Here is a 24932-nt window from a genome sequence, read left to right as displayed (position 1 = left end):
AGCGCGCCTGCGGGCCGCCCCGCCCGTGTGCTTCCGCTGGTCCGGGGGGTTTCTGCCCTTCGCGAAACCTCAGGCAAAAATACGGTCTCTGTGTATGTCTGAGCCCCCCGGGTGGGGTGTACGTGTATGCTCCTCGGGGAGCGCAGTCGGCTCCCTCTGAGCGCCAGAATCAGTCCCGAGCAGCGGCCGGTGCGCGGTGCGGCTGTTCCTTCAGCACGCTCGGAAATGCTCCCGAGGGCCAGTGCTGCCCACTGGGAGCAAATGTTGGGAAAATCTGGCACGCGGACTAGAGTACCTGTTTGGGAAAGGCTTGTCTTTTCTAACGTGCAAAGGTTGTTGTGGATATAAGGCAAAACTTATGAGATACTTGGTAGGTAGAAAAGTGCCAAATTCTTAAGTGGCAGCATAGTTTCTTAAGGAAGAATTTAAAATTAAACTTGACCAAATCCTAGTACATATGTATTGTGTGTAATAGTCTAATATGGAAAATTAGGAGTTAAATTAAGAGCTGTGATCTGTTGATGACTTTTACAGGTCTGTGATACGTTGTCTTAAAGGCACTGTGGTTTGTTAATGAACTCCTAAGATGTATCATTTTTCTAAGTGACACACTTCCTCTCTTTCATGTACAATAACTTAAGAAACTGTCTGTTAAAGAACCTTGCCACTTTCAATGTCATCAGGCATAGAGACAGCATGAACCCACTGTTGCAATGGAGACTTGTTGGGTGGAGGCAGATCAATAAAAGTCATAACTTAAAAAAAACAACAAAAAAAACCCCAAACCCAAACAGATGTTGATAGAGATTCCTGTAGGGTTCCAGCAGATTATCACAGTCACTGTTACCAAGAATTGCCTGTGAAACTTTTTCACAGCATGAGACAAAAAAATTTTCTTTTAGTATCCTTTCAGTAAAACAGCATTATAAATCAATATACTTTAGTATGTCTGGTTGGATTCTTCAAAAGTAACTGAGAGATAATACTTCCTGTTGTGAATTTTATGGATAGTGAACAATAAAGAAGAAAATGCAACTTATTTTCTTATGTGGTATTGGAAATGTAACAAAATACTGCACTTAAAAACTTCAGATCAGCAAGAAAGAAAAGGATTGTTGAAAGCATGCAGAACTGAATATGATGTTATGGTTAACTATCATAATATTAATCATCATTAATCTGTTCTTTTAAACAGAATTATCTTCACAGAGAAAATTTGATGAAATTAAGAAGGCTAATCAGGCTGCAGCAAAAAAGCTAGTTGAAGACCAATTTAGTTCCTCATCTGAAGATGATGATGAAGATGCTGAAGGAAAACAGGGAAAAATTTTGGCCAAAACATTTACCATTTACACCAATCAAACTGGTAAAGTGTTTTCATATATTGGCTTTTATTGGTGTATAACAGTGTGAACCAGGTTGCATTACTGGCTACATATTAGAGTTTTTAATAATTGGAGGGAAAGAATCTTACTCTGTTGTTTGTATTCTCTTATACTAAAAATATTCATTCCCAACAGTGCATGCTAGCTGTATTTCTTGCCTTTTTCTGTAGAATCAATGTATAGATTTGAAACTGTCTTAAGTACTTTTAATAATGTCATTTTGTAATAATATATCACTGGCCTTCGTCCAGAAAAAAATATACTTTTATGCCAGTCTCAACATGTACAGAATAGCACATCAAACATTACTGATTGCTTTGAAAATATTTATACATTAAAGATGGAGATGCAAGCGAACTGGAACGTACAAGACAATACATGAATGAGGCTTTTCAGTCGGGGGCTATGACATGTCTGATCTGCATTGCCTCAGTTAAAAGGAACCAAGCTGTAAGTATTTTACAATAGTCTTTAAGATACTGTGCATATTAATAATTCTGAAGCAAATATAACTGGCTGGGTAACTTTTAATTAACTATATTAAAAGTGATTCTTGGAACTGGCAGCTTTAAAATGATAGAGTACTAAAAGCTACATTCAGCTGTTCTGGATTTCTCAAACACTTATTTCTATAGTAATAGTGCTTACATATACATAACTTGAAGTCAGAATATGCAGTTCTTAACTGTTGCATATTATGATCACAAACATGTTATTTTTAAGTTTTAGAGAGTAGTAGACAAAAAAAGTAGTGTAGGAAGTCCAGTGCTAGCGATGGTGTATTTATTAAGCATTGGAACTGTGTTGTAGTAATCACCAGAGGAGGAAATATTAGAAAATGAGAAAATATTATTAAACTTATAGTAGGGAAACTAAAATAAACTTCATCGTTACAGATGCTGCTAAGGGAAAAGAGGAGGTTGGGAGACACAGTTTTGTCTGAGCGTCTGAGAATGTAGCTACATTTTTCATGGGAGAGATTTCAGGACAAATCTTTCTCAGTGTTAATGCAGTAACTTCTCTTTCTCTTTGAGAGGCCCAGAGCTGTTTCTGTTATAGTTATTTGATCCATATAAAAGCAATGGGCTAAGGAGGCCCATGTCTACCACTGTGTGTTTAGCATTTTAAAAAAAAAAAGTGCAGAAAAGCTTTAACTTCTTATGCTGGATAAATACTACATGTATTCAATGAAGCTATGGTCATTAACTTTTTCAAGAAAACAAAATGCAGCATGTTTTGAGTTCTTAATATATTTCATCGATAATTTTCAGACCTTGAAAAATATGGTTTGATTTTTAAAGTTTTCTGTCTCTTGATACAGTTAATCTCATTTCTCAGCAGAAGTGAGATGATTTGGAAACTTTGAAGTTGTCTTTTATAACTCAGTGATTTGTTAGTTATCCTGAATGTTTCAGTCAAGTATATTTATTTACTTAATGTCTCCTGTTCAGCTTTAGTTTTGGGAAGCTAGATACCAAACTTCTAGAAACTTATGTCATTAATTTTACTCTGTAAGTAAACAGAAAAAATCTCCTTCTTGTTTTCATAGTATAATGTTATAATAATGTCATATGTGATATCATTTAAAAAAAAAAAAGTTCAACCTTAAATTTTCTGCTGCATTTCACTTATCAAATTGGTACTTTCTACATACTGATGTCTAAAAGGTTGTCAGCTTAGAATGACTGTAACAAAGTCATAAAACTGCATTTATGATATTTAAATTGCTTTTCAGCAACAGGTGATATCCTGAACAAAGTATTGTGATTTCACTCCAGAACTGGCAGAGCACTACACTGAGAACAAGAACATAAAGGTTTAGTGTTGGAAACAGAACACTGGCAAAGTTAATTATCTCTTAAACACATTTGCTTTTAGTTCTGTTCRGTTTTATACCTCTCTTGCTCTTTGAACAGTAGATTGTATGTTGAAAGACACACTTCTACTTAAATTTCTTACTAGCATTGTATGTAACTCTTAAGGGAACAATCTGATACAGCCTATGATTACCTGAAGGGGAGTTGTGAAGACAGCGAAGCCAAACTCTTCTCTGCAATAACACGTGGTGTAACAAGGGGCAGTGACACAAACTGAGGCTTGGGAGGTGCAGATTGGATACTAGGAGGGTACTGTGACACTGCAGCAGGTTGCCCAGAACACTTGTGGAGTCGCCAGCCTTCAGGTTTTCCAAACTTGGCCACAGCTTTGTCTAGCCGGCCTGAGCTAAGTTGGCAGTAGTCCCACTTCAGGCAGGAGGTTGGACTAGATGACCTCCAGAGATGTGTTCAAACCAACATTTCTATGGTAATATGAAGATTTTTAAGCTACAGTGAAAATTTTCAGCAGTAAGAAGAAAAGATTACCAAAGGATGAATCTGTCACAATAAAACTGTATTAATCTGACATAACAAGAAATACAGTTTATATTTGGAAACCCTTTTTTAAATGGAAAAATAGCAAGTTTGTATTTCTTTAGATAATACTGATTTTCATCAATGGAAAGAGGAAGAAACCTAATATAAAGCAATCGGTACTTATATCTGATTTTTAGGTCTGGAGCTGTTGTGGATGCTTTTGTATATTTCACCTGCCATGTATCCAGAAGTGGGCCAGGGACAGCCTTTTCCTTGTTTCTTCTCCTTTGACCGATGATGATTTTGGAAAGAAAGATTATCCATGGCCATGGTGAGCCCTTCATGGTACATTTACTAAGAGGCTTTTGTTGTGGAAAGCATGTGAACTGGAGTTACTTTGGAAAGGAACAGTACCTGTAAATGAAAAACTGTAAAAATAAATTTAGAAGACTTAATTTTCTATTGATTTTTTAAATTAATTTGAAACTTTCACTAACATAATTCATTTAACAGTGGTATTAAAAAGCTGCTGATTTTGTTTTAACTTGTGAAAGTAGTAACTTATTTACTATGTGTTCCAACTTCTAATATTTAATTTTAAATAGTTTTAAGTATTTGCATGACTTTAAAATCGGCACCAATGTGTGCAGTAAAAGAAAATCAGTTCCAAAATAGTAAGGTTCAGAGATCTCTAGTCTCTGTATAAGGCAAGGGTGATGGCCAGTCTTAGTTTTGTGTGAGATTGTATGAAGAAAAGATAGTATTATGACTGCCAGAGCAATGAACCTTGCTTTTTTAGTAGGTTTGAATTTGAAAGTTCCAGAAAGGTCAAGGTTGTGCACGAGTCATTCTGTCCTATATCTGCGCACTGACTTTTACGTAGGAAAGTCTAGCGATATCTTTGAGACACCTAACCTTCTAGCAAACTTGTTTGAAAGTACCTCATGGTTTCAGAATCTCTGGCGTTACAGGATCTCAGGCATGCAGGTTTGCTTAGGAAATGTGATGAAAAATTGTTGACAGGCAGTGTCTCAAGTTTTGTACAAGTTGACAGTGCCTGTTCAACTACAAACTAGTTTTGTTTTTAAACAGAATGTTTAAATATATATAGAATTTCAAGGCAAATGACACTTTAACATTTGAGCACATGATGAAGTTTTCTTTTAATCACTTCATAGAAATGCCTTGTGGCCTATAATGTGTGTTATATGGTGAAATTGACATTTTATTTGACAGAAATGAGCGCATAGGTCTTAAAGTCTCTGCGCCTCATTGAAGATGAGCTCCGTGCCTGGTTACACTGGGGTGACAGAGATGGGAGCTGCTTTGTTGCCTCCCTCATTCATGGCTTGCATCTGAAAATGCTGAGGGCCCATAGCACCAACAAGCTCCAGATCTTTGGTGCCTGTCTACCTTTAGAATAATGTATTGTTTTTATATCTGACAGTCTCAAGGCTTACAAAGAAATGTACATGTATTATAATTCACATTGGTGTTTAATGCATGAGAAATATAATAGCTAAGATGCTCAACTGGTATAATGAGACTTTCAGATAAATTTTTAATTATTATGTATAGTTTTAATAGCATCACTAAATCTTGTTTTATGTAGCTTAGAAATCTCTACTGGTAAAAAAAACTTCTTATCTTGTTTTTATTGATTCTGTTTGAGAAGGTTAACTCATTGTTCCATAAGCTCCTTTGGTATTATTTGATGTAAAAATTGTTACAGGTGCTTGCTAAATGCTAAATGTCTTTGTATATATTCTTAGAGAGGGAAGAAAGATTGCAGTGATAGGACAATTCCTTAGGCATTCTAATGAGTATCTGTTGTAAAACCTGATATATAGCAAGACCTATGTATATTATAAATGCATTGTTACTGGCTACTCTAGCTGTAAAAACAAAAAAAAGTTCATCAGTAGCCTGGTAATAGTCTTGGCAAACTGAAATGATGATAACTTTCACTTCTCCTGCCCCTTTCTTGTGTTTTAGTCCAAAATGTAGGTTTGAATACAAACGGTCTGAAACTCCTACTAGGTATTACTGTTACTGTGGAAAAGTGGAGGATCCAGCACTGGACCCATGGCTGGTACCTCACTCCTGTGGTCAAGTATGTGAGAGGGAATTCAAACCTTCTTGTGGGCATAAATGTTTGCTGCTTTGTCATCCAGGTAAATCTGTTGTATCTCTTGATTATATTACATGCATTTATGTGGTTGTGATAGTCTTTCTTAAAATCTGTTATCTGGATTTGGAATTCTCAGAATAAAACAAATATCAATTAAAGCTGCATTTTGTTAAATAGCCGACGATGAGATGTTCTTTTTCATGTACTTAGGACCTTGTCCACCTTGCCCGAAGATGGTCACAACAACGTGTTACTGTAAGAAAGCTAAGCCAGTGCCCCGAAGGTGCAGTGCCAAGGAATGGTCATGTCATCTGCCATGTGGACGAACATTGCCATGTGGACAGCACACCTGTGAGAATCCTTGTCACTCAGGTAGACCTGCCTTCTGAAATTTCAGAGGACTAGTTGTCTTGATTTGTTAAACACGCTTTGCTCTTTTCCAAGTTATATTAAAAAAAACCAAAATTCTAACTCCTGTTCCTCAATGTCACTTCACAATTACCTTTAGGAAATTGTAAGCCTTGTCCACAAGTCAGTAAACAACAGTGCATCTGTGGAAGACAAACAGCAGAAAGACTTTGTGCAAGTCCTTGGTGGCAGTGTGATCAGGTAAGTTGCATGAGGGTGCACTTCTTAGCTTATTTCTCATCTTAGAAAATTTGATTGTTTAGTGTGTTGGGGATCGAAAAACAGAAAACAATTTTATTTTTAAGCTTAAAAGTGCAAATAAAAATATAGGCAGTAATATTTGAGGAAGGATCTACTTGGGGGCCTAATTAATTTCTGACAATAGTTAACTTTTCACTGTTTTGAAATTGTGCTAGCTTAGGACAGTGAATTTGACCTTTTGTATTCTCTTTACTTTGTACTTCAGGTTGAAATTTCAGCTGTCATTTTCAAAAATAAGTATGAAACAACAGCTTTGTAGATAAGAGTTTCATGCTTATTTACTTCTAGCGATTGTTAACAGAATGAAAGCTTTCTGATTCATTCTTTGAAATGTATTTGTAGCTCATTCTTAGGACCAAAACTATAGACTGATGAACTGTAAAAATTCATAAAGTGGGGGGAGGAGTGGTGGGATTTTTTTTGTGTTGGCAGACTCTGCAAATGTACCATTTGTTTATAAAATTGTTCCAATTAACTTTTCATTGCTCAGAAAAAAGTTTAATCCCATCTAGACATCTTCCATCTCTAGCTTTTCCCTCTTGGTTTACTTTGTCTTGGTTTGTTATTTTATGTTGTGTTCACTTGGAGTTTTCTGAGTTTTTCAGGTGTGTGGGAGAACTTTGCCTTGTGGTAATCATACATGTGAACAAGTTTGTCATGCTGGTCCCTGTGGAGACTGTCCTCGTTCTGGAAAAAGGTCCTGTCCATGTGAAAAATCAAGTAAGTCTCCTCCCCCCCAACCCCATTGGAAAATGCCTGTTTGTGGCAAGGCTTATAAAAATAATGAAAAAAAAAATGCAGCATTGGGCTGTCAGTAGTTACAGTTAGTTCTGCAGTGCAGGGTGCATAAGAAATTCTTGCAAACAGTGAACTGTGAAAGCTCATAAACTCTTTCGCTTAATTCTTTTAAAGGCTTACTTAGAAACAGAGATTTAATTGGCTATGTGGATAATTGAATAAATCTAGAGAAGCTTTTCAAAAATGAGAGAGAATCAGGGTATTCAAAATCATGTTGTGTTAATGGAGCTTCTCTCTCTCTCTCTCTCTCTCTCTCTCTCTCTCTCTCTCTCTCTCCCACCAATTTTGCTTGTACTTCTTTCTCTTTTATCTAGAATTTACATTGCCTTGCACGGAAGATGTGCCTAACTGTGGTGATAGTTGTGACAAAGTTCTAGAATGTGGCATCCATAAATGTTCACAGCGCTGTCATCGAGGTCCCTGTGAAATATGCAGACAGGTTAGTCTTACTGTAGCATATTCACATTTTGTTATGATTTTGAAATGTTACGATTGGAACGGTATACTGCTGAGAAGATGAAGTCATATCTCACAAAGACTACAACCTTCTGTTCAGAAAAAGCAGTCTGTTTCCCTAAATCAAATTAATAGTTGTACAAATTTAAAAGGTGTCTTGGATAGCTCCATGGCAGTTGCCAGTTATTGAAGCAGGAATGAGTGGGGTGTGTGTGTGTGTGTGTGTGTGTGTGTGTGTTGTGTGGTGTTTTTTTTTTGTTTGTATTTTTTTTAGCATTTTTTAAGACATATTTTAAACTTCTCCCAAGTCTTCTAGCTTCATTGCATTTGCTCTCTTATCATGCCATTTCTCCATTATTGAAATGGAAGATGCTGTAACATAACATTATTTGCTTGCTAGTAAGAATTTTTTTTTTTCTCTACCCTGAATGTATATGGAGCTTCTACGGTCTAGCCTGTAAAGCTGCTGCTCTGTCAGCTATCAACTGTCTTTTGGGGACCAGTCTTGGCTGCAAAGTCTATTGTGGAAGTAGTTAGCATGTGATAGGTGGAATGAAGGTCAGATAAACCTGTTCTCCTACTTCTTAAATAATATGGATACATGATGGATGAATCTACATTATCAATTTACTGTGCAAGAGGGATTCTTTTTTTGTATGAACTTATCTTGCATTTACACTTGGGATCTTGCAGTACCCACTTGAGTGTTTTCCTTGATGTGTTTTCTCACCTGGTGGGACCAAGGCTGGAATTATGCAGTGAGGTGTCATCTGGAGTGCACTGCTTGTAATGTCGACCCAAGTTTCTCCAGTAGTGACTGCTCTGTGCATACATGGTGCATGCCTAGGCTGGGCAGCCAGCATGAGCTTCATGACTCCTAAATGGGCATTGTGGATACAGTAAATCAAAACTTTGGGCTTCTCTTTCAACTGCATCAGATGTTCATGTAGATGTACCCCAAATGTCTCTCCATATACAATTTGGAGACAAAACACAGAAAGATAATCTGCTCAGAGCATGAAGCTGTGTATGTATTACCTGTTGTGCTGGAGCATTGTAATGTTCCCATCCGATAAAGTTTTCTTTCCAGCTGGTAGTAGAACAGTGTTTTTTCACTCCTGTTGCACACATGCATTTTTTTGTTTTTAAAATACCCTGCTTTTCTTTCCCTATCTTGCTGCCCAGGAAGTTGAAAAACAGTGTCGTTGTGGAAAGCACACTAAACGCATGCCGTGTCATAAGCCATACCTGTGTGAGACAAAGTGTACTAAAATTCGTGATTGCCAAAAGCACCAATGTAAGAGAAAGGTAAGTGTCTAGAGGTGATCTGTTTCAAATGTATTTTTTATATAATAAAAGGCTCTTTATATAAGGCTCTGAATATTGTTCTTCTCTATCAATCTGTAGTTCTCCTTCATATTATCATATAGAAGAAGTTTGTCTTCAATGTCCTTTTAATTAGTTTGCAATGTACCAGAATTTTTTGAACATGTAACTTACCAAGAGAAACTTGAAAAGCTTTTGAAAAGGCCTAAAAAACGGAAGAGGATTTTGATAACTTTACAGCTCCAGAAGGCAATTTTGCTTTCAGGTACTTGAGTAGTTACTGATGCTTTATTCATTCTGCAGTAGTTAAATCCATTTGTTCCCATACTTTGTAGGAAGAGCTGAACATCTTTCATAACTTTGTAATGTACATACTCTTGACTTGGGCAACACACAATCCACCGCATTCCCTGATATCCGTCACTGTGAACAGTGGTGGCCTGACAAATTAGGAATGTGAGTTTTGTTTGCCTTCTCCTTTGAAATGAAAGGGAAGGTTAATATCTCTCAACTGTCTTTTCAATTTTTTGATTCAAGAAGACAATATGTTCTATATTTTTAAGTTTCTTTTGATTTTATAAAGCTAAATGATGTTGCCTGTGATAAATTCAATGGGGAAATGGAGAAAGAACCCTAAAGTATGCAGGCTGCCCTTACTATGTTGATAGACTTAGATGTTAATAGTTGTTCCTTCAGAATATATATATTTTTTCCCCATTTGGAAATACTTTGAATGTCTGTTCAAAGGCCTTGATACTTGAAGCTTTGCAAGAAGTATTTTGTTGACTTGGTACTCTGTCTTCTTGGCCAGATGTTTTGAATGTGTTTTTCTGCATTTTTTTCATCTTCTAGCCTCTCTGCCATTCCTTCCTTCTTGCTCCCTTCCCCCCCCCCAAAAAAAAAAGAAAAAAAAAAAAAAAAAAAAGAAAGTGCTGGTGAATTTTGCAGGTCACTGAAGTTTCAGGCAGCTGCTTTCTAGGCAGGATAGCTCTTGACTCTCAGTGTGAATTTCATGTGTGACGGCCCACCTAAAGATTGTTGTAGTTTTGTCCTTTAATGAAGTGAAATGAGGTAACTGCTTAGTGAACAAAACAAGAATGTTAAAACTTAAATTATGGGAGCAAGGGTCCTTATATATGTAACTGTTATTTTAATCTCATTAGGAAAAAATTTAAATATTTAGAAATAATGTACTTGTGGCAGAAGTCTAGTATATAAGCAAAAATAGGGTGCAGAATTGCTGTTAACCCTCAAAAATGTCTAGTAAATATAGAGGTGAAAGATATTGAATGTAACTATTGCTATAATAGCATTCAGGATCGCAGAGTGATTGCTGCTGCCGATTGTATTCAGAGTATGCAACTGACATATTGATAGATGCAGTAGAGCTTGTCTATAAAAATAAACTTAAACTGAGGAAAAAATGCCTCCGTAGATGCTACCCAAGATCCTCAAAATGAAATTAAACAAGCGTAGACAATCTTGGGCTTCAGATGTAGACCTTAATAGGTGATTTACTGCTAAACTGATAAACCAAGTAGATGAAAGTCTTGTTTTTTGTCTTGTTTTGTTACCGTGAAAGAAAATGAGTCATGCAAACTTACTGTTTCTCTCAGTCTTCTTACTTTTGATTAGTGTGGCAGTAAAAATTCTTCTGGGCAAATAGGACAGGAAAAAAAGCCCTATTCCTATATACCAACTTATACCAGAAATGTCTACATTTTCAGTTATATAGATTATTATTATTTATTTATTTTTTAATAGTGCTGTTCTGGAAACTGTCCGCCTTGTGATCAAGTCTGTGGGCGGACTCTAGGCTGCAGAAATCATAAATGTCCTTCTGGCTGCCACAGAGGTAAGAGTAGATAGAAAGTTCCCAGTAGTGACAGAATATTGTTGGGGTGTGGATGAATGTTTTTATTTTTGCCAAGCTTGGTGCCTGTATGACCCTGCGGTGCTTACTGAAGTCTCTTCGTCTGGATGTGGGTTTTTGCAGGGGACAGGGTATTTGAAGGATTTCTAAAGTGCTGGTTAGAGCCTAAGGGCTTTTGTATTAAAAACCAGACATAGTAGAGTTTTTACCTGGTAATTTTCCTTGGCATCATTCCACTGAAAATGCTTCACCCCCTTTCAAACAGCTTAATTAAACTGTAGCTTGACTTCTCCCTAAATAATTCTGTTTGTTCAATATACATAATAAAAAATGTTCACATATGTTCAGAAATGACCGTGCTGGTTGAACTTAGATGGCTTTTAAAAATCTTAAAATACAATGTGTGATACTAGTGGGCTTATAAACTGAAAAATGTTGTTGGAACTTGAATATACGTTGGTATCTTACAGGTAACAATGAAAATAAAACTTGTTATCGACTATATAAAGGATAACAGGAAGAGTTTACTGCAGCAACCAGTGACCTTGGTTAAAAAAGAAAGAAGCTGAAAATGATCAAAATCACTTGGTAGCTTTTATCATGGCCAATTGCTTTGGCATTCACTTGGTAGGGGATTAAGCTGGAATGATGGAAGAAGTTACTTTCTCAGGAATTTTCCCTCCAAAAGCTACCGCCCTGCTGAAATGGCAGCTGAATAGGCTGTGTAATTTACCTTAATATTCTGAACTATAAACTGCAACAGTTCAGGCAGTGATTCACAAGCTGTTAACAGGATCTTGCTGTTGAGGTAGAGGTATCTTAGCGGACAGGACAGGTGGACATGGTAGTTGTCACAGATAACCTTCCATTAAATCTCTCACCACAACTAGTGGTTCATTTTTCTGTTAATTATTTGTGCCCCTTTTCTTCATCATCCCTGCACAAATCCTAGGAATACATATATTTGTACTCTCAGAAGAAAACTGATAACATTGTTTTTCAGTGTTAGTTTGCAGTGTTTCATAATTAAATCATAGAATAGAATTCTTGTTTGAAAAAATTTTTTTAAATCTGTAAGGAGCTAATACTGCATAATAGGATAAACTTTTAAATTTAATAACTGGCTTTTATTTGATAGTGGTTACATCTTACAGCCTGGCTAAAAGTGACATTAGTAATTTCCAGTGACTAACAGCAATATAAAAATAATAAAGCAGTGCCTATAATAAAATAAACAAAAGTAGACTTTGAAAATGTAAGCATAAAATACATACATTTAAAAACATATGTATGTAACTTAACAAAACAGTACAGTTGTCAATATTTAACTTTTGCCAGAAGTTATATCTAATGAAGCTAATAACTGTAGTATCAGATAAATTTTGAAAAGAAGATGACTTCTGTGTGCATTGGCAAATTGTAATTAAATGAATTTTGTAATAGCTTATTGTTAAAATATTTGAAAATATTTCTCATGAAGACAAGATGACACTGATTTTGACCTCAGAGTATTTATATTGATGCATTCATCTCCTCTCGCCACTCCCCAAATTTTTGTAGCTACTTAAAGTTCCAATTAATTATTTTGTCTTCAGTGTATATAATACCAGGTCAGATTACTTTGCACTGAACAAACAGCCCTCTGTGACCACTAATTTTAAAGGAAATAGTATGCTTCCTAGAAAAGAACCTGCCAAATCAGATCCTTCAAAGGTCCTTCTGTTCTCAGAATTATTAGAGGTTGCTGATACTAAGTACTTGGCCTTTAGCAGTGGTCCCTGAGAAAAGGTGACCTAATCTAATCTGGTTTTGATAAGAATTTATGTATCTTTGTATCTTAAGTATTTCATCTTGCTTGCTGAAGTTTAGAATGTGTTGCCGGGGACAGAAATATCTTGTACTTCCTACTGTAGTACATCATAGCTGTTGATCTGAGAAGAGTATGCTCTCAACCTAACTTCAGGCTAATATATGACCTCTGTCCTTCTGTCTTCTAAGAAGGTAGACAGTTATCTTCCTTAATATGACGTTTAAGTAAATTGTACGCGTCTTTGTCACTCTGGGCAGCGTAACTTTAGACCTTCAGTTTATATTGTAAACATAGCTGTTAATCTCTCCTGCTTAATATATTACAATTTAATTTACTTTGCAATATAAAATTGTATACTTCCATCCTTTTTTCTTGTCACTGAGCAATCTGATTCTTGAAGTTTTGCCTCTTGGATCCTGTTAAGAAGTCAGAATTGTTTAAAAAGTCGTACTGTCAGTAAAGCTTTCAACGCATAGGTTTCTTTAAAGTTTCAGAATGCAATATGATTAGTAAGCCAAAATTCCAAGTCTAAATTTTCTTTTTTAAAGAATAGATGTACTTACTGTTCATTACTCAATAATAAAACTTAGCAGCTGGCTAAGAAGAAATAGCATGGGGAGCTATAAATTAAAATAGAGGTATTTTACTGTTCTTAATATATTTTTTAATATATCGGGTTACTAGCATGAATAACTTCAAAAATGAGGAGGATCCATTTGAAAAAAGACATGTTATTAGTTATACAGATAAGATAAACATTTCCCTAATATCACACAAATCTGCAAAATAGCGTTTTACCAGTTTTCTAACATGTCTTTTTTTTCTTTTGAAAATTGATGAAAGATTGTAACATGTCTTCATACATATTCAAGATTGAAATACAATGATATTGAAGTGTTGTGTGATCCAAAAGAGTGGGTTTTAATGAAGCTGGCTTATCTTTTTTTAAATATGTAGGTGAAACAGTTTCTAGCTTGAATACCAGTTGCACAACTGTAACACAGTCAAGATTATTATTATTACTATTTTAGAATGGTGAAGCTAAACAGAAATTAATAAGTAACAGTTTGTTATTTAGACAAAACAGAATAGATCAATTATACCATATGTTTTGCGTATTCAGCATTATGTTAGTTACTGTTTTCACAGTCAGTAGCTTATTCAGATGATCACTTGTTAATATATTTATTTTAGGTAGTTGTTATCCATGTCCAGAGACTGTAGATGTGAAATGCAACTGTGGCAAAACTGTCATTAAAGTGCCCTGTGGCAGGGAGCGCACCACCAAGCCTCCCAAATGCAAACAACTGTGCAGGTCAGTATAGAAAATGGGTGGATTACTAGTTCTTTAGTGGAGTTTAGGTGTCCTTAAGGCAAGTAGTAAAATATAACTGTTTAAAAGACAAAAATGATTTCTCTAATATGATATAGGTATTACTTCCCTGAGTTTTCTCCATCCTTGACTATGGAGATGGAGTTAGCAATAATCCTTGCTGCTGTCAAGGGGGCAGTTCTGTCCCACGAACCACTTCTAATTCTGCAGTCCCTCTCTGTCCTTTAAGTCAGCTCTGGTACTTTTTTGAAGTACCTCCCTGAGGCAGTTTAGCTAGAAAACTAGTTTAGCAAAAGCTAAAGGGGGAATAGTTTCTCGTGGGGGTGTAGCAAGATTAATTAGCCCACAGTAGGGTTTGGAGTGAAACACCTGTTTGAGGTGCAAGTCCAGCTTTGATTTTAATTTCATTTAGAGCTAATACATAATTTTATGATAATATTAACCATTGCTAGAGGTGAAAACTAAACTTACTATTTTAAAAAAATAGCTTGTTCTTTTCAATTCTTTGTATTTTGAGCACAATTGTCCAGTGATTGTAACTTCGTATTTCATGCTGCCATATTGATTCATTCTTGGATTTTACTTCAGTCGACCACCTACCTGTCACCACCCTACTCAGGAGAAACACTACTGTCACTTTGGTCAGTGTCCTCCCTGTCGTCAGTCCTGCCAGAAAACATTAACATGTGGTCATTTGTGCCCTGTTTCTTGCCATGATGAAGCACTTGTGAAGCAAACTGGCTTGGTAAGGATATAGTGAGAAATGGTTTGTTGTTTGTGTTCTGAAGAGTGAGAAACGATTATTTAATGTTATGTTGGAAGCTTCTGGAATTCAGAATAAATAAATAGTCAAGCATAAATGTGTGTATACTAAACTGAGAAATGAAATGGTTTGGTTGATGCGTTGCAATCTAATCTGTTTTGTACAATGTATTCTATGAAACTTTCAGCAGTTGTAATTACTTAAGAAATGATGGTGTTGGCTAGGGTTTTATTAATGTTTAATTTCATGTTGTTTTTGAGCATAGAGAAAAGTAAAGAATAAGTTTTAACTCAGTATTATCTAAACTATCAGTTTGCACTAGTTAGAAGTGAGAAATTATTTGGGATGTTTAAACATGAAGCATGTATGCATGAATGCATTGAATTGTTTAGTAAATGATATATTAAAATATTTTTACCTCTATGAAAATACTTAGAATTATTTTGCTATTTTTTTTACTTGGCTTTTTTCTTAATTTAAACAATATGACTATAGGCCTTCATTTTCCTATTCTTTGCCATATCAGAAATGAAATTGTAATTCTGGAGTTCTTTGGTGATATTACAATTAGTAGAAGAAATTACTTACTGGAAAGTGGATTTCTTAAACTGAGATCTTTCTAGATGATATGGATATTTGTAGTTGAGCAGATGATTCCGGCTGTGTGTTTTACTCAACTGGTGTTGTACTTTGCTCACAGTATCAGCCTGCAGGCCCTTGGGAACAGCAATCTGAGCCAGCTTTTATTCAAACTGCATTACCGTGCCCTCCCTGTGAGGTTCCTATATCAGTGTGAGTATTAGAGGAAAAAAACGAATTTTTTTGATGTGGAGATTCCCTATCATTTTAGGGATGTACATGGAAAATGCTATGTTCTCCAGATACAATGAGCATATGTGAACACCATTCTCAGAAAACTGGGAGCATTACTCTGTTTAGTAGACACTTTATTAATGTGTGGTCATTGTTTAAAAGGACAGATAGCTTAAGTAAAGAGTGGTTGTTTCTAAGACACATTGTGCACAGATACTTGCCTTAAAAGAATCAAGATTGCAAAGGCAGCCACTGTAATTTGATTGTCTTCAGTGACATGATTATATAATTTTTTTCCATATAGCTTCTGTCTTGTTTAATTTATGGAACTGTAATTCTTGCTTAATGAATTGCTGTTTTGTTTCTCAGTTTTCAGTGCATTTGCCTTGCATCTAACTTATTAATGCAGTAACTGATTAATGGGTATCCCTCATCCTAACTGTCTGCTTCTCCTTCCTGTTCTAGACTTGTTCAGAAGGTTCTGCTCCTTGAGTAGAGCTGAATGAACTCTTAATGTGGCCATGCTGAGGATGTAGGGAAAAAATTGTGTGTGTTCTTCCCACCCCCAACCTTTCTTTTCTAATTTGGTAGTGTTTGTGTTTATATTGTGGAATTAGGACTCCAAATTCAAACCTCGTTCTGAAAAGAAATATTGCTTATTGTGGGTTTTTGTGTTGGAGTCACTTTACTGTTTTAAATTCTGCATGCTTCACAGGCATTAATGCCTTTTTGTTTTTATACTCCCTCATTAAAGAAGGATGTTTTATATCCTTATTTTATAAAATGAGAAATAGAGGAAGGTGATCAAAAATATTCAAGGCAAACTGCCTACTTAGATATGTTTAGAACTTGATTTCTCAGGGTTTGTACTATAGTGTATTGTACTCCTTATATGTACAAAACTATAGCTGAGTACTTCTGATATTTGGGCTCAAAGTTTAAAGCCAGACTCCAAAAAGGTGAAAAATGTGTAGTTAGCAGGTACCTATGAACAGTCTGTTTTCAATGTTTGAGTAGGTGTCTGTAGGAGCTGTCTCATCTAGGCATTCAGCAGAAGTTGTGTTAACATTCTGCATTATGCGGGACATGTCTCCTAGTTTCTCTAGAATTCGTACCTTGGAATTGCCTCCTTCAGTCTACAGACTCCTCCTCAAAGGAAGTCAGTCTGCTAAGCGAGGAAAGAAACCAAACTAGAAAAGCTGTATTTAATTTTCTGATTAGAGGTAGCATCATTACATTTTTGTAGTGCTTGGGGGCAATTTAAGGTTAACATTATAAAATACATTAATTCTGGAATGTCTGAACTTTTTATTATTATAACTTTTTTGATTTATTATTATAATCTTCTTTTTGTCATGAAAGTTATATGAGAGAAGCTTCCCAAGTTACAAAAAAACAAAAAAACCCCACACAAATGTGGGTATGTAGTAATGTATTGCTACAGAACAAAATTTCTGACACCTTAGATTGTTATAAGGACTTCTAGATTTGTTACTAGACTGCTATCATTTGAGCTAATGTGATATTGGACAGTAGTGGGAGGTGATCATATTTTGTGTGGATGGTGATTAGAATGGGGATTACATACAAACCTAACCATTGAGGTTTTGTAGTACTTTTTGATTACTGTGTTCAGGAACTGTTGTGGAACATAGCTCTCCCTGCCCCTAGCGATGTTCTGGAACCTTTCTTGAACATGAGAGGTCAGATGTTTTCAATGAAAGATATTTGTACCTTTTTCTATGAAGAATTAAAAGGGAATTTCTGGAAAATTATTGCTTCATTAATTTCATAAAATCATTCAGGCTGGAAGGTATCTTGGGAGCGAGGGGGGTGGTTTCTAGTCCAGTGTCCTGCTAAAAGCAGGTCAACACTGAAATCGGACCAATTTGCTCCAGGTTTGTCCAGCTGGGTCTTGAAAACCCCCAAATATGGGGATTTCACAGCTTCTCTGGACAACATTTTCCAATACTTGATTATCCTTATAGTAATTTTTTTTCTTTATATCCAGTCAGAATCTTCCCTGTTTGAGTATGACTGTTGTCTTTTGTTTCCCTGCTGTGCACATCAATAAAGAGCTTGGCTCCATCTTCTTGGTACCTTCCGCTTAGGTACTGGAAGGCTGCTGTTAGGTCCCCCTGAAGCCTTCTCTTCTGCAGGCTGAACAAGCCTAGTTCTCTCAGCCCGTCTTCACAGATGTGTGCTCTAACCCTCTAACCATCTTGGTGGCCACCCACTGGACTTGCTTGAGGTTATCCATATCCTTTTTGTGCTGGGGGGACCAAAACCGGATATGGTATTTCAGATGTGGTGTAATGAGTGCCAAGTAAAGGGAAATAATTGGTTCCCTTGATTTCCTGGCAGGGCTTTTGTTGATACAAACCAATATGCTGCTAGCCTTAATTGCTGCCAGGGTGTACTGCTGATGTTTAGCCTACTGTCCACCAGCACCCTAGGACCTTTTCAATAGAGCTGATCCCCAGCCTGTACTGTTGCAGAACTCAGCATTTGTCTCTGAACTTCGTGAGGTGCCTGTCAGCCAGTCTCTCCAGCCCATTTAGGTCCCTCTGAATGGCAGCCCTGTCCTCGAGTGTATCAACTGCACCCTCCTTTGGTGGTCTGCAAAATTGATGTATTGTCCCTTCCAGGAGAAAAAATGTCTCCTTTAGGCAACTGGTCTCCAAGTAGGTTACAAACAATTAGCCACTACCCTTTGAGCCCAGTGATCCTGCCAGTTTTTCACCCATCTAGTAGTTCATCCATAGAGACCATTATAACTTGAATGCAAGGATGCTGTGGAGGACCATGTTGAAAGCCTTGCTACTGTGAGGGTAGATGACATGCAGTGCTTTCCCTCTTATCCACAGATTTAGTAGTTACATCACAGGCAATTGGGTTGTTTAAGCAGTATTTGCACACGGTAAATCCATGCTGGCTCTTCTTAATCATCTTTTCAATTATATTTCAATTAATATGTTAATAACAGACTGTGTAAATACATCTTACCCATGTATGTATGCCCAAAGTTTTCTCTCTTTGGGTGTAGCTCAAATAGTAGCAGACTCCTACTGRTCTGATTAGATGTTCAACCTTAGTAAGGAATTAGCTTAGTAGTAGTTATAAAATATGCTATTATGGGTGTATTAAATTGTATTTTCCCTTCTAGTAGAACAGCATTGTACTACAATGGAGTGCAGAAGTCTTAGAAGCCAAATTAACTGTTTACTATTTTATACTCTAGATGGTCTTTGGATAATTGAATTGTGTAGAGCCCAGAACAGGCCCCCATGCTACATCTACTTTTTATTAGTAGGTAAAAGACTGGTTGCTCTTGCTAGTTTCCTGTTGTCCTAAAGACCATCTGTAGCTGTTGGTAGCTGCTTTGTGTTAGAGAAGCTATTGAGGAAGCTGATTTCTTTTTTTATGCTATAATCTTTGGGAGATGATTTACAGATATTTTAGCTTGAATATTAATGATGTTATTAGTATTCTCCCCTATAAGATTAAAATAGAAAAATCAAAAATTTGGGAAGATGAGAGATATGAAACTAGAGGTAGAAAGAAAAACATACTTGTCAAAATAAATTGAGGAAAAGACTGATTTTAATTCTTATGGATACCAGTGTTTGAATGAGTTGCTGTTCAATGCCTTCACAGTTCTGATCAGTGCACAGTTTTTTCTTCCCTACAAATGGCAGACCATTCTAAAAGAGAGGGAACTGTAAACATAAGAGTAGACTAATTACACAGTTCTCTGAAAAAAATGTAAAGCATGGAGTGATTATATTAGTAGAGCCAAAGGAGAATGTATTTGGAAGCAATTCAGGTAATTTTCTAAAATAAAAATTATTTATTCCTTTATACCACCTTGAGTAATCTGCACATGAGATTTTGATTCTGGGATTGCTGCCATAAAATACAGTAATCCAAACAGCTGTTGAAAAAGAGAGCACTGACCTGCATAGATAACTTTCTCTTAACTCATGAACTGTTGTGCTACATGCTACAAAAACAGACTAGATATGGACCTGCCTTTTTAGCTGCATGTGATGCCTGGACTAGCCTCGCTTATACTTTTTTTTTTTTTTTTTTTAATATAAATTGCTTTATCTTCTTGAAAGGCACTGTCACTACTTTAAGTCCCTTTCTTAAAGAAATAAATGTTTTTCTAACGCTGATTTTTTTCTCTTCAACAGGGAGTGTCTTGGACAGCATGAGGTGAGTCACAGAAATTGACTTCTTAAATGGAATATGAAGTATATCTTTGTAAGTCTGCAAAAAGATATTAGTGAAATATTATATGGCTTTTCTGCATTTTAAAACCAATGAAGTACCTTATCACAAGGGCTTATGTATCAGAGGGTATTTTAGTACCTTATTGAAGAATACATGAACACTTGACCTTTTAGACTTCTTAGACAAAAATTAAAACTCATGATTTATGAAGCTGTTTGTGTAGCTTTGCATAGTTGGTTAACTGGTGTTTAAATTGATGTTGTCTTTTTTCATTACTTACACACTTACTTTTCATTACTTACCATACTTCTGGTTTTTTTCCTGCTCTATAGCTGTTCTTCTCTCCCTATACACTTTATTCACTTTTCCTAACTGCTGTGTCTTTTTCTGTGTGTATGTGTGTGTGKGGGGTTGTTTGTTTGTTTGTTTTTCCTAATAAGGAATAGGAACAGTGTGGTGTACAGGAAAATTCTTAGTGACTTGGATCTAGGCATACATGAGTAAAAATGGGCAATATAGTGGAAACTCTTCTTCAGTGCTACTTGTTAGCTTTTCTTTTGGCATGCAGCATTCTCCAACCTAAAAGAAAGCAATTACCTATTTTGGCTTGCTTTAGAAGAAATATAATTGATATCTGAAGGCTAAAAACTACTTCAAAGGGTGATTACTGCTTTCTAGAATTCTTCACAAGCTTAAAATGCAATTAGATTTGTTACAGTTGGTACCTTTTTTAATAATCTTTTAATTTGTGTTGTAATTTTTTTGATAAAGTGAGCATGTATTTTGGCATTGCAGGTATATAACAAAGTTTATACACCAGCAGTCTTTCATGCTGATATATGGTCCAAGTAGGCTGCGAATAAAGCTTCCATAGAGCTAGTTTGCATCTTGTCAATTGCTGAAGAAAAGTGTGCTGTGAAAAATGCATGAGAAAAGCATGTGTATTTGTTGCTGTTGTTGGAACAGTGAATTTGTTTTTTCTTTCCACAATAAAGTTTGTAGGTTCTGGAAACAATGTTTTATTTTGAGCCAACGACACCCCTTGTGATAGGGTGAGATTTGATAAGTCTTATCTCTGATGAATTTATGTATAAACAAACTACAAGCTTTGTTTCAGTGACCCAGTGTAACTTACTTTAGACAATGTAACTGGTTTTGGTACTGATCAGATCTACACTGAGGTGAGGTTTTTTTTTTTGTCCCTTCCCCGTAATACAAGACAGTATGGATCTGCTTATTAGAGAAAATAGTTCTAATTATTACGTATTTATAATTGCTTACTATAGAATAATTAAAAAAAACCCTCAGTTGCATAGCAGTCTTAACAGCATCAGTCAATGGATTTGGGTCATGTTTTCTTTATAGGTTAGTATAGAAGCTAAGAAATAATCCCAGCAAATCTGATGTTAATGGCTTACATTTGTTTGTGCTGTTTGATATTCTGGACTGAACTCTTCTTCAGTGAGCCAGCAATGTGCAGTGCTCTCTTCCCGCTCACGTTTAGCAGTCTCTGGAGTGGAATTCAGTGTCCTAATCTTTGAGATCTTGATAGCAGTAGAGGGGAAAAAATGGTTGGTTTGGGGTGGGGGGGAGTGGGGGCAGGGGAGAGGAGAGGGGGTGTTTACAGTGTATTCAATGTCCATTATATGCATTTTCATGTTGTCCTGAGATCTCTGAAAAGACGGGGAAAAAAAACCCTCTGGGTTCAGTGTTCTGCTGCCACCTTGACTTGATGAGTAGTCTTATCTCAGAATAATTTTCTTGTGTTAGCAAGAGGAAAAACTTGCATATTTTAATGAACACTTGCCCTGCTGTACTAGTCTCCAGCCACTAAGGTGAGGTTGGCTGGAAAGTATGAGTTTTCACAGGTGAGCAAAGTAGCAGTTTTCTCAAGTTTCTGCTACAAAGAGGGACTCATTGCTCTACTGTGTATTTTGCATAATGTGTTAGATATAAAAGAAATAAGCTAGGAATGAAACAAGACTTAAAAAGGACAAAGTCCTTATCAAAATGCCTGCAGAAGATGAGTGGAAGAAAGACAGTGAAAGCAATCAGACTAGCAGTTGGATTCTGTTACCATCATAAGCGGACTTTGTGTCTTTACACTCTCACTTGGACTATAATTCTGATTTGTGTAGGTGTTATTTTTTAATACTGATGAGGTTTTGGGTTTTTTGTTTGTTTTTAATTTCAATTTGGCACTTTTTAAAAAGCATTTTAAGGGATTGATTTAGTTCTAGCTCTTAAATGTCTGCATATTCAGAACAAGCAGTCCATCACTTGAGACAGCAGACTATTTTTCTTTTCAAATAATTGTATAAAGTCTGAGTTCAGTGGAAGTATGATTCTGTATAATATTTAACTTAAAATGAGATTTCCTTTAGCTACAGTGTGCAACCTTCTCTTAAATACTTTACTACATAAAATTTTTGAATGTCTTTACATATATCTAAAGTCAATAACTTCATCCTTATATTTAGGATAAAAATATATTTTTGGATAGGGTATCCAAACTATTGTGATATTTAATTCTCTTGTAATTTTAATCTTCATTTCAGATTTTTATTCATATAGTTCATTTTAGTTCATTAAATATTGGAAGGGAGATGTTTTAGTTTTGTCTTTAGCTTTTGTTTTTGCAGTGAGTGTTTTGAGTATCTTGTAAAGTCAGTCTCATCATTCTTTTCAGGCAGATAGAACTTTTATTCTTGATCCATTTTTGTAGAAAAAACAGTGTTATTCTGTACCTCTTGTTTTCTGTATGCCAATGCTGTGTTCTTTTGCTGTAGTTTTTGTTGTGTTGTAAAGGCTATAGCAGTAGAAGTGTCATAGACAGAACTGAATGGCTTTGCTTGTCTGTCTTTTTTTGTGTGTCCTTTTTAGCTGTGGTTCAGTTTTTTTAGAATGAAGAACATTATTATGCCTGAAGGTAAAACTATGTAAAACTTGATCAGATTAATCTCTATGACTATATAGTTTATGAATTTTTTTTATTTTTTTGAAATTGAAAATTTCCTTGCCATACTGTAATTGACTTTTTCATATTTGAACTGATTTATCTGTTATCCAACAGATAAATACATTTACCAAATACTAAATACATTTACTTAACTTCTGAAAGTTGTCTTATCCTTTTTTTCCTTGCCATTATCCTGTGGAATGCCTGTGGCCTGAAAATGATGCCTCCTTATTTTCTTTTTCCATTCAGCTTTCATAAATTACTTTTGGTTCTCATCTGCTTTCTTTGATCATCAGCTCATCAACCTGTGGAAGTGTGTGTGGATTTCTTTGATATTCATCTTTGTAGCAGTAGTAGCAACTTCTACTTAGTCATTGCAGAAATGCATTCCAACTATAGAAAGCAAAACTTCCTCTACCTTGTTCTTTTGATTTCTTGCTAATAGCCATGCAGAAGGACTGCTGTCAAGAAAAGGAAACAAAATTCAGAAAACAAAATAGATTTAAAATTCAAATTTTCACTACAATGGCAGCTGAGTTCAAAATAATCTCTTTTATTATATTGCACTTGGGATTTAGAGGCAAGCTGAAGCTATGCTGGGTACAGCTGGCAAAGCTGGGTTACTCTCAGCGTTGGCAATCTGCAAGCTGCCACTGATGCCTGCTGGCTTGCCTGCTTTGCTGCTTCTGGTATCATTCAGTATAAAATTTTATCTAATTTGGTATACACGAGGGATGCAGAAGGGATGCTCCTACTTCTGCCCATGCTCAGCTTTGTGCTTCTGCTAATGCTCTTTAATTGGAGCTAGTGGTTGTGTCTTTACCATAGGGGGATAGGGAGGTAGAAATCATTGCCCTAATCTGCTGTTGCTGCCTGAGCCACAGCAGAACCAATAGGGCTAAAAATCAGAGCAGAAATGGAGGAGCAAAGGAAAGGCAGAGAAGTGGACAGTGGCAGATTTCCATGTCTAATACACCTTTTCTTTCCTCCTTTTACCTTGCAGCAGCCTTTGGCTAGTTGTGTTGATGCTGAGCTGAAATTGTGACTCTAAGACTGGAGGAGGATAGGATGTGATGGATATTAGGAATGATAAAAGCTGTCTGTGTGTGCGCGCATGCACTTGGTATAGCACTTCCCTCCTTGGGACCCTCTTTTTTTATTAGGTTTGTCACTAGCTTTTGCTTATTTGGGTCAACGGAAGCATAAGTCTCTGGAGATGGAGTTGTGGGATGTTTGCAGGCAGGAGTGTGTACCAGGCATTCAGAGTTCTTACCTCAGCTGTATTAGTGCTTTAACCAGCATAACAAGCTTCAGTTTTGACATAGAGATGTGACAAGTTGGACACAATAATATTAGGATTTTCTCCGGTGTATTTTCTCCATGCTTGCTGTCCAGACTCCTCCTGTTTACAGAGTCTTTGTGGGTTGGGACGACGAGAAGGAATTAAGAAGTTTTTGTGAATGAATGGCATTTTACAATGAGTTGATGCAGAATGCAGCCCCTTGCTGGGTAGGTCTAGAAAATGTTTCTAAGGCAAGTGGATTCAAATCCTGCTTTGTATAGTTTTACTTTATGATTGAGGGAAACCAACATTTTCATAGTGCTAAAGGGAGAATTTTCCGCACTCTGACCTGTGTGGTTCTATCCTCTCTTCCCTGCTCTAGTTCCAGTGCTTACCTGGTTATATGGCCAGTCACCTTGCAAACGTAGCAAAAGAAAAAACTTTTTAATGAATTACTTTTCTACCATTTTCCTTCATTGAATTGACTTGCTCTTAAGACAGCTGTGTGCTAGAACTTGTTCAAAGTAGGTGGGTAGGAGTGTGCTGTAGGGAGTGTAGAGTTGGGGGGGAGAAGTGGAAGGGGTACAGTGTGAAGCTGCTCAGTCAGCTTAAGCTGTAGCATAACCTATTGTGGCTGGACTAAAGGTCTGATTTTATGTCACAGTAGCCTATCATATAGTAACTGTACAAGCAGTTTCTGTTGTTCTCTGCAAAGTGATTGTTATATTAAAAACAAAAAAAAAC

General features: G+C 36.2%; 1 protein-coding gene across 1 annotated transcript in view; it reads left to right on the top strand.

The window, feature by feature from the left end:
* The window catches only part of NFXL1 (nuclear transcription factor, X-box binding like 1), a 53746-nt gene that overhangs the window by 1281 nt on the left and 27533 nt on the right, over nucleotides 1-24932 (top strand). The window contains exons 2-15 of the mRNA XM_026078618.1: nucleotides 1196-1366; nucleotides 1726-1835; nucleotides 3937-4070; nucleotides 5735-5913; nucleotides 6081-6242; nucleotides 6379-6479; nucleotides 7145-7259; nucleotides 7652-7776; nucleotides 8979-9101; nucleotides 10884-10974; nucleotides 13997-14117; nucleotides 14724-14880; nucleotides 15599-15690; nucleotides 19908-19929. Of these exons, the coding sequence (XP_025934403.1) occupies nucleotides 1196-1366; nucleotides 1726-1835; nucleotides 3937-4070; nucleotides 5735-5913; nucleotides 6081-6242; nucleotides 6379-6479; nucleotides 7145-7259; nucleotides 7652-7776; nucleotides 8979-9101; nucleotides 10884-10974; nucleotides 13997-14117; nucleotides 14724-14880; nucleotides 15599-15690; nucleotides 19908-19929 (1703 nt within the window). The remainder of the gene's footprint in view (nucleotides 1-1195; nucleotides 1367-1725; nucleotides 1836-3936; nucleotides 4071-5734; nucleotides 5914-6080; nucleotides 6243-6378; nucleotides 6480-7144; nucleotides 7260-7651; nucleotides 7777-8978; nucleotides 9102-10883; nucleotides 10975-13996; nucleotides 14118-14723; nucleotides 14881-15598; nucleotides 15691-19907; nucleotides 19930-24932) is intronic.

This window comes from Apteryx rowi, unplaced genomic scaffold, assembly GCF_003343035.1.
Source record: "Apteryx rowi isolate R43461 unplaced genomic scaffold, aptRow1 scaffold_481, whole genome shotgun sequence".
Taxonomy (NCBI): domain Eukaryota; kingdom Metazoa; phylum Chordata; class Aves; order Apterygiformes; family Apterygidae; genus Apteryx; species Apteryx rowi.
This window is presented reverse-complemented; position numbering and strand designations above follow the sequence as displayed.